The sequence below is a fragment of the Lactuca saligna genome, chromosome 1, assembly GCF_052625555.1.
Source record: "Lactuca saligna cultivar CGN05327 chromosome 1, ASM5262555v1, whole genome shotgun sequence".
NCBI classification, from domain to species: Eukaryota; Viridiplantae; Streptophyta; class Magnoliopsida; order Asterales; family Asteraceae; genus Lactuca; species Lactuca saligna.
Genome location: NC_136417.1, coordinates 42,234,808 through 42,243,566, shown reverse-complemented (window position 1 = coordinate 42,243,566; position 8,759 = coordinate 42,234,808). Strand labels below are relative to the sequence as shown.

The 8,759-nt window shown below is 34.0% G+C and overlaps 2 protein-coding genes across 2 annotated transcripts; both read right to left on the bottom strand.

The window, feature by feature from the left end:
• Positions 1-2,344: 2,344 nt before the first annotated feature.
• Positions 2,345-3,673, bottom strand: LOC145005397 (uncharacterized). The gene is made up of 4 exons (XM_078964479.1): positions 3,202-3,673; positions 3,019-3,083; positions 2,732-2,874; positions 2,345-2,411 (listed from the first exon to the last, which is right to left on the bottom strand). Exons 1-4 carry the CDS (start codon positions 3,671-3,673, stop codon positions 2,345-2,347), a joined length of 747 nt encoding a protein of 248 aa, XP_078820605.1.
• A 2,181-nt stretch (positions 3,674-5,854) lies between these two features.
• Positions 5,855-7,783, bottom strand: LOC144997626 (putative pectinesterase 14). The gene is made up of 5 exons (XM_078957513.1): positions 7,373-7,783; positions 7,107-7,278; positions 6,802-7,008; positions 6,474-6,715; positions 5,855-6,376 (listed from the first exon to the last, which is right to left on the bottom strand). The coding sequence occupies exons 1-5, from the start codon at positions 7,759-7,761 to the stop codon at positions 6,229-6,231; spliced, it is 1,158 nt and encodes a 385-aa protein (XP_078813639.1). The 5' UTR covers positions 7,762-7,783; the 3' UTR covers positions 5,855-6,228.
• Between the last annotated feature and the right edge of the window lie 976 nt (positions 7,784-8,759).

Sequence of the window (8,759 nt, the reverse complement as noted above, 5' to 3'; positions counted from 1 at the left end):
TTTCATTTTGACTTCGTCGGCTAATTCTCGACTGATCTTAAATTTAACAGTACGAGACGTTTAGACTGTTAAATGACCGCGAAGATTTCGTAACTCCTTCATACGGACTCTGTTTTCATTTGTCTTTTTACTGTTAAGTTCCTATTAATGAGATATTCAACTCTCATTTGAGTCATATAAGCCAAAAACCGATCGAACTAAAATTCGAGTTTCAGGTCGGCCACTGCTAAGCTGAATCTTAGAAAAATCATAACTTCTTCCTACGAAGTCAGATTTAGGCGTTCTTTTTATGGATTTTCTCAGTTTAACATATTCTACGACTTTCATTTAGATCACTAAGGCTAAAAAGTCATCCATCGTAAAAACACTATTTACGCTTCCCGGTGTCGTGCCGGTTCCGTCGCGAAACTTCGACGGGTCATAACTTCTTCGTTATAATTCGGATTTCGACGCTCTTTATATGTACGGAAACCTTGTGACATATTCTATAACTTGGTTAAGATTATTTATTCTAAATAATCTTTTGTCAAAAAGTCATTTTCGACCCCTATTACTTCTAAATTGACTAGCCCGGATCTACGGGCGTTACAATTATCTCCCCCTTAGGATGATTACGTCCCAAAATCATCAACGAAACAAGGCTCGTATAATGACTCCATACGTCATCTCTTCATCCTAGGTAATAATTATAACTTCTATATTCCTTCAAGTCTATCTCTTAGACTCATTGACTGTAAGCAGTACTCGATCGTGCACCTGCTCTCTACCTCAGGCTAGACTCCAAATTATGACCTTCAAGTCACAATCTCGATCCTTACTGGATACGAACTTGAGACAAGTTCTTTTATTACTACTATGGATCTATGTGTCATATTCTAATGACTTATCATCGTATGTTGCAACGCTTTAGACATAGATCTCTTAGAGTCAAACTCCAAAACAGAGTATACCTTCCTTCATGTTCTAATGTGATACAATCACATTTCAGTATGTAGCATTTCTAGCTACCAACTTCTTTAACAATCATCTCAATACTTCTACTGATCGCCCTGGGTGAGCTTTCATTTCAATCTTTTGGTTTAAGTTTGATGCTACATCGAACTTGGTTCTCTGAACCACATAGCATACTCATCGTATTCGGACTCAATTTGATATGACCACTAGGTTCAGAATAACAACAATCTTCTTAGTCATTACCGAAACGATGGTAACGACATGCTTGAATAAAACAGACTCAATTATTGGCTTCTTGGTAACCTTGTGACTTTCCCTGATCCAAGCGTGAGTCATGTGCTTCCGGTAGTATATGCATCTACTACTTTTCACACCTACTCATACTCGTCCGACATATTGTCTCGCAGTTTTCCAAGTTACCATACAGGAAAAAGCACATAACAGTTTAACACATCAGATAACAAAACGAGGGCTTTATTATTTCTCGAAATGTAGGATGTATTAATTTTTGCAACCTGTTGGGGAACAAAAGGTCGTACCCGTGACGCCTTTAGCGGCGACGAGTTGGAGAGAAAATTACGCACATTTTTTTCGTTAGTTTTAGCGGCGACACTATCTTTGCAACTGGAGTTGTCGCAATTGATATGAACTATAACTAACCGTTGTCGTTGGATACGGATGAAATCGTAGGGCTAGGACTTGATCTGGAGGCATTCACACGGACCGCCAGTAACACCCATTAGCGATGTCGGTATTAGCGTGACCGAACCCTTTAGCGACGACCAAAACCTGTGTAGTCTAATGTCGTCTCTAAAACTACCTGTCGTCGCTAATGGTGTCGTCCCTAAAGTAAATATTTCTTGTTTTGTTGGGACTATTAAATGAACAATTTACGTTTCATATGCACCGGGCGAAGGAAGTGGCAAGAGTTACAAAGATTGTGGCAAGAGTTACAAAGATTGTGCGTAATTTTCTTTTGATAGTCTATGATTTTCCATTTTCCACAAGTAGTTTTTTTAATGTTTCCAGTTAATTTTCATATTTTTTTTCTTGGTATACCTCTTATAAGGCTAAGGGGTATTGTTACCACCAACTTACTCAAAAAGTCACGCCACATCAACGCCACATTACCTCCATTACAAACTCACTACTAACCCATTAACTCTTGGAAATGGTTACCACTCAACATCATTTTTATTTTTCTTTTTTATATATTTTTTTGACAATATTAGCTTAAATTAAAAAATAATTATTAAACAAAAATAAAAACATAAATATTAATTAAAAGCATTTTACATTAATTTAAAAAGTAGAAAATTTAAAAGCTGCAATACTTAGAAAAACATAATCATTTAAAACCTAAATTACTTAAAAAAACCATATAAAAATATTACTCATCGTCCTGCTCGTCGTCATCCTCGTCGTCATCTCCGTCGTTGTCAACGTCATCGTGTTGCCTTTGTCATATATGCTCAGTCAAATCATAACATAAATTGTGATGTCTTTCACTATTTTGTATTTCCAAAACTCGTATGAAGTAGCAGGGCTGCCGACTTGTATTACTGCAGGTGGGTTAAGAATATCTTCCAGATTATACATACAAATAGCCTTGCCCTCTTCTTGAATTACCATGTTATGTAAAATAACACAAGCAGTCAACACCTTTGTCAATTTCGCCCTATCCTATGACCGTGTCGGATGTTTGATAATGTGCCACTTTTGTTTGAGGATCCCAAACGTCCGTTCCACATCCTTCCTTGTGGATTCTTGTGCTAACTTGACCAATTTTCGTTTTTCATCGGCCGGAAATGAGTACGACTTGACAAACGTAGCGTACTCTGGATATATCCCATCATCAAGGTAATACCCATAATTATATTGATGTTCATTGACAACAAACGGCATGTTTGGTGCTTTACCCTGCAAAATATCATTAAATATCGGAGAGGCTCCAAGCACATTCAGGTCGTTGTTTGACCCCCGCTATGCCAAAGAATGCATGCTAAATCTATAGGTCATGTGATGCAACGGCCTCTAGTATAATAGTCAGGACGCCTTGATCACCTCGTGTGAATTGACCTCGCCATGCATTGGGACAATTTGCCCACTCCCAATGTGTACAATCAATACTGCCAAACATTCCTAGTAAGCCATGTTTAGCTTCATGTGCGGCATACAATTATTCAATATCATTTCTAGTTGGATGTCGCAAATATATGTCACCATAAAGCTCTATGACATACTTACAAAAAAGATAAGCACATTCTCGTCCATTCCTCTCAGACATTTTCAGATACTCATCTGAAGCATCTGCTGCTATGTTGTATGCCAATTGTCTAAGGGTTGTTGTGCATTTTTGTAGGGTACTAAAACCACGTTTACCTCTTGCATCCCATCTTAATTGGAAAAACTCATAATTGTTTTCCAAATCTCTAGCAATACGTAAAAATAAATTTCTACTAATACAAAATCGGTCTTCAAATTTTGATAGGTCATACAAACTATCAGGGGCAACATAATCATGTACCAAAAGCTCGTGTGACGCCATACGATCCTGATATATCGAAATTTTATGCCTCTTCTCGGTATTTGAACTTTCACCTATTTTTTGCACCCTATTGCGTGCCGCAGACAACAACTTGTGCAACACCAAGTCATCTTCATCAGAGTTTTCATCATCGGATGAAGAAGAAACAATCGAACCCGCAAAATTATTCATATCTATGTTTGAAAGTGTGAATGGAAATGTGTTTGTTTATATGTTGTGTATGTATTTATATGTGTATTAAGTTTTGTTTGTATATACATATATATATATATATATATATATATATATATATATATATATATATATATATATATTCGTAATGGTCAAAATAAAAGAAAGAAAAAGAAACGGTTAAAAAAATGGTCCACCAATCGCATTCGTCGTCTTCCTCCGTAGCCAGCTTCATGTCACAAGACACCTACCCCATTGGGGCGGTGTTCACGCATGGCTAGGGCTGCTACGTAGGCAGCACGTGGAGCCTTCCTGACTTGATACCGAATAACCTAACAAATACCTATGCATCGGAATCTTCATCACCTCAAATCAACATTAATCATCAACAAACTTTCGTAGCTGCTCCACAAGTTTCAACTATTGGCACACAAGTCCTAGCCGTTGCTACACCATCACCAATAGTGGCTACCGAGAAGGAAAATGAAGGGTCAATTTTATTTGATAATTTATTTCATTAACTTTGGAAAATATTAGTAATGTCATCATACATATACATTACTCTTAATTTGAAAATTATATTTTTTTTATGTAATGGGTTATCTTTATTTGTATCTGTAATACTTTTTATGTATTATGAGACATGTATTATGCATATTTTGTATGTGACAAACTATATTTTTCATGTAATGGATTATCTTTATTTGTATATATGATACTTTTTATGTGTTATGAGACATTGACTATGCTTGATTTTGAATATTAATATATTTAGAAAATATATATTTTATAAAAACATAAACATCATGACGCAAACAACGAATGTATTAAAAGATCAGGATTTTTTTTTAAATGTGTCAAAAATTATGAAATGCGAATGGTTCGTCGTATATATGTGTGAAGTTTACTACGATAGATGCTTGTTGTCTATTTTTATGACAAAACTTTCAATGACAAACATTGTTTGACATCTATGCCATTTACGGTAGATAATGACTGTGTCGTTAAAGATTTTTTTTTTTTTTTTCTAATAAGATTTGGAGTTTAATGACCTTTGAATTTTTTAATAGAAAAAATTCCAACTTTTAAAATTTATTTAAAATATGTCATACTGAATTTAATCGAATTTAATAGAGTTTAATGAATTATATAGTTTAATGTTAAAATAGGATGAAAATTGAAATATTTGATGTAACAATACATATAAACTGTTATATAGACCAAACAATAAGTCCATGTCTTCATGGGAAATTTGGAAGTTCGCAAATGGACTACAAAGGTAATTCAATAGTAACTGATGCTAGAAGGTGAAGCCATCATGGTGATATGGGAAAACTAGAAGTTCAAAATGGCCTCATTTTTAAAGGCTTCAAAGGAAGCAGGGATCACATTTTATTCAATTGTTTCACCCAAGGGGTAGTCACTTACAAGCAAGGTGACCCACCTAATTTTTTAATATTATATAGTATTTATATATAAAAAAAATAGAAACCACCTTTAAAACAAATTAGGAACTATCTAATACTATTTGACAGAATAACAAAACAATTAAATAAAAAATAATGACGGATATATATTTAAATTTCAAAGCAAACTTTAATACTTTCAAAACATATCTCACATCAAAGATAAAAAAAGAGATGGAGTTGTTTGATGTTATAGAAATAAATTATAAATGGTTATTAGGAAATTTAAAAAACAACATAATTCCTCTTATATTATTGGTTATACAAAATGATTGTTGCAAACAACCTTTTTAAAAAGGAAAGAGACTCGGTCGTACATAATTGTTTTCTTTTTGTGTTGCAAAAATCAGGTTTTAAGGTTGAGTAGGCTGATTTTACCAGTTTTTTGTTATTCTAACGATCTGGCTGAACTCGAGTTTTTACAAATCGGTCTTTTTTATTGGTTCGACCCGACGCGATATGTTATATATAATGTTGACTCTTTGGCTTTTTCTTCTGCACTTAATTAGATACCCGTGCATTTCTATTCTAAATTCACCACTTCTATCACCATTATCTTGCTTTTATTGAATGCCGTCTAAAAAAAAGTCCATGCCTTTGGTGTTTTACCTTTTATTTAGCATTTTCAAGATTAGAAGGAAAGTCTATCCTTGTTTCTCCACGTAACTATAAGTGCATGTGTTATGTATGTTACCTTTTCAAGCCATTAATGAGTGATTTTAAGTCATTAATGAGTTCTTGTACAAGCGTTTCTTATATACATCACTTATCATATTTGAATAGATTTCATATATCTAATATATATGGTAAAAGCAACTTTTTAATTATTTCAATATAGGACTAATTCTACTGTTCTAGTGCTATTAATTGTATAACCCTTTCTCAGTATGTTACATCAAAGAATAAACTCGGATCTTATGAAATGTAAAGTACTTCTCATACTAGTTCATCACGTACTGATAGAAGATGTCGTTTCGAACACCAGCCATGATAGATTTTCACTTCATGCATGCTTCTCGCAGATCATATTGTCTAGTCCTAGAATACGTGTCAATGAATGACATGAATTTGAATGTATTCTAAATGTTCTTACAGTTTAATCCATTCATTTCCATCAACGTATGAGATATTCATGAAAGGAGATGCATCTGCTAGGGTCAGTTGCTTTGCGTATTTAACCCTAGAATGGCTTGCTGCTCCTGGACCCGAGCACCCATACTCCCCAAAGAAAACAGTCCTGAAATTACATTTGAACATTAAACAAGAAATGTTAGTAACATCGATAAACATAAGAAACAAAAGGTGTAGAAAGACTAAATTAAAATAGCCATAACTGATCTCTTTTGGGGTCTCTCCAGTCATTCCATCCATCAGGAGAAACAACTTCAGACATGAAAGTTTTTGAGAATACGATAGTTGAATATAAACCCCAAGCTCTACCAAGCCACACCTTACCTTTTCCTTGTATCTTACAATTCACAAACGAAAACCCGGTTTTCTCTTTAGTCGACTCCCTCTTTTGTGCTGCTATAGCTCCAACAATCTTACTATTGACTAAAGAGATAATTGTACAATTCTATAACATAAATAAATAAAAAACGAGTTAAAAACATGTAAATCTTTTCATCCAGGTTTTCTTGAAGAAGTGATAATAATTATTACCTCATAGACTGATCTAGCATTCCCAAAGATAAAGTCAACTGTTCCTTCGATATAACATTGTTTGAAATAATGTCTTCCTTCAGCATCATTAAGAGTGTCTTGAAATCCATGAAACCCGCAGTTATAGAAAGCCGCTTGGTCACCTGCAATTCTCAGTGCCAAAGCTTGTGCTCCGATTACACCTGCCTGTGGACGAGGAGCTGTGTTCTTCGCCATCAGAGAACAAACTAAGCATTAATTTTAAAAAGAAAAAAAGAAACTATGTTTTAAACTTCCATTATATATGTTTAATTTAATTGCATTACCTTGAAGCCGATGTCGTAAGCAATGAAATTTTTACCATAAATGCAAACTGTGTAGCTGTAGATAGTTCCGTTGCTTGAAGCAGCAGTGTCATTCCACACGATCATTGTCTTGAGACGACCCTGGCCTTGAATTATCAAATTAGTCTTCTTCTTGCTCACCAACACTTTCTCCCTGCCACAACAATTAATAGCATGTTCTTGGATTTTAAATGCACATTGAACACGGCTTATATATAAAGGCAAAGATTGCATGATCAGGACATTACTTGTATGTGCCCGAATCAAGAATGATTAATGATTTTTTCTGGCTTTCTTCTGGAACAGCGTCCACTGCCTTTTGTAAGCTTTTGAATTTCCCACAACCCAAATGATCAACGGTCAGAACTAGCTCGACCTTGTACTTCGATATGAGTGGAGACTTCCACTTATTGTCATCACAAGTGGCCTTACCACCCATTGTTGGGCCAAGAATCCGGCTTACGAAATAAAAGATCTCAGAAATTCCAGTTTGCTCATAAACTCTTTTGAAACTAGAAAAGACTTCACTTCCTGTTGAAAAGATAATACTGCTTGATTTGGTGTAAAAGGCGAGTTTGATGAAAAGGATAGCAATGGCAGTTGCTAATGACCAAAATAATAATCTTTTGGTATTCATGGCTTTGGATTAAAGGGTTGTGGTATTTTGACTAAAGAACTATTGTCGGATATATATATATATATATATATATATATATATATATATATATATATATATATATATATATATATATATATATATATATATATATATATATATGTATGGCTACGTTATAATGTGTATGGAAAATTATTATGTGGACGTGTGAATAATGCTATTTTTAGAGAATTTCTAAAAGAATATGTTGTTTAATAATGTGAATAAGTTCAATCTCACAGAACTATTGTTACTTTAATGAATTCTTACTAATTCTAATTCATTTTTGTTCTCATGCATCGTTTTTCATTTATTTACATTCTTATAGAATACGACTCAATAAATATTTTGACGCTGACTTGGGGAATACTAGATTTTAATGACCAACTCGTCGAGTGTGGGTCATCCAACTCGTCGAGTTGAGTTGTTTTTAGAATCTATTTATAGATTGTTTTCATTTGAAACCCTAACGTTGGTTGAAGGCTTTTAGCGACTTTTGGAGGCCAAAGACATTCTCAAGAAGCTTTGGAACTCAGAATGTGACTAGATGTTAATTTAGAAGAGATCAAAGGCATTAAACCATTACTTTTCTCTTAATCTTTGTGTGAATCATGTTTGCAACATTAGATTTCGACTTTATGATGTTATTTGCTGAATTTATGGGCTAAAATTCCATACATTTATTTAGACTAGATTATCTTATGAATATGGTTTGATTAGTGGCTTTGGATTATATAGAATTGGTTATTTATCTTGTCAAGCTTGTTAAAAAGATCGTTATGTGTTGATGATAATTATTTCCTGTTAATAACTAAGTATATTGAGTTGTAAGAACATCTACTTGATTGCTTGAATCTTATGGTTTTGTGAAAACAAGATTGTATGCCTAGTGTTGTGAACATGACCTAGGGTTAACTAGAAATAAATAAGTTAATGTGAGAGCATGTATGATGACCAACCATATATGAGTTAATTGAACC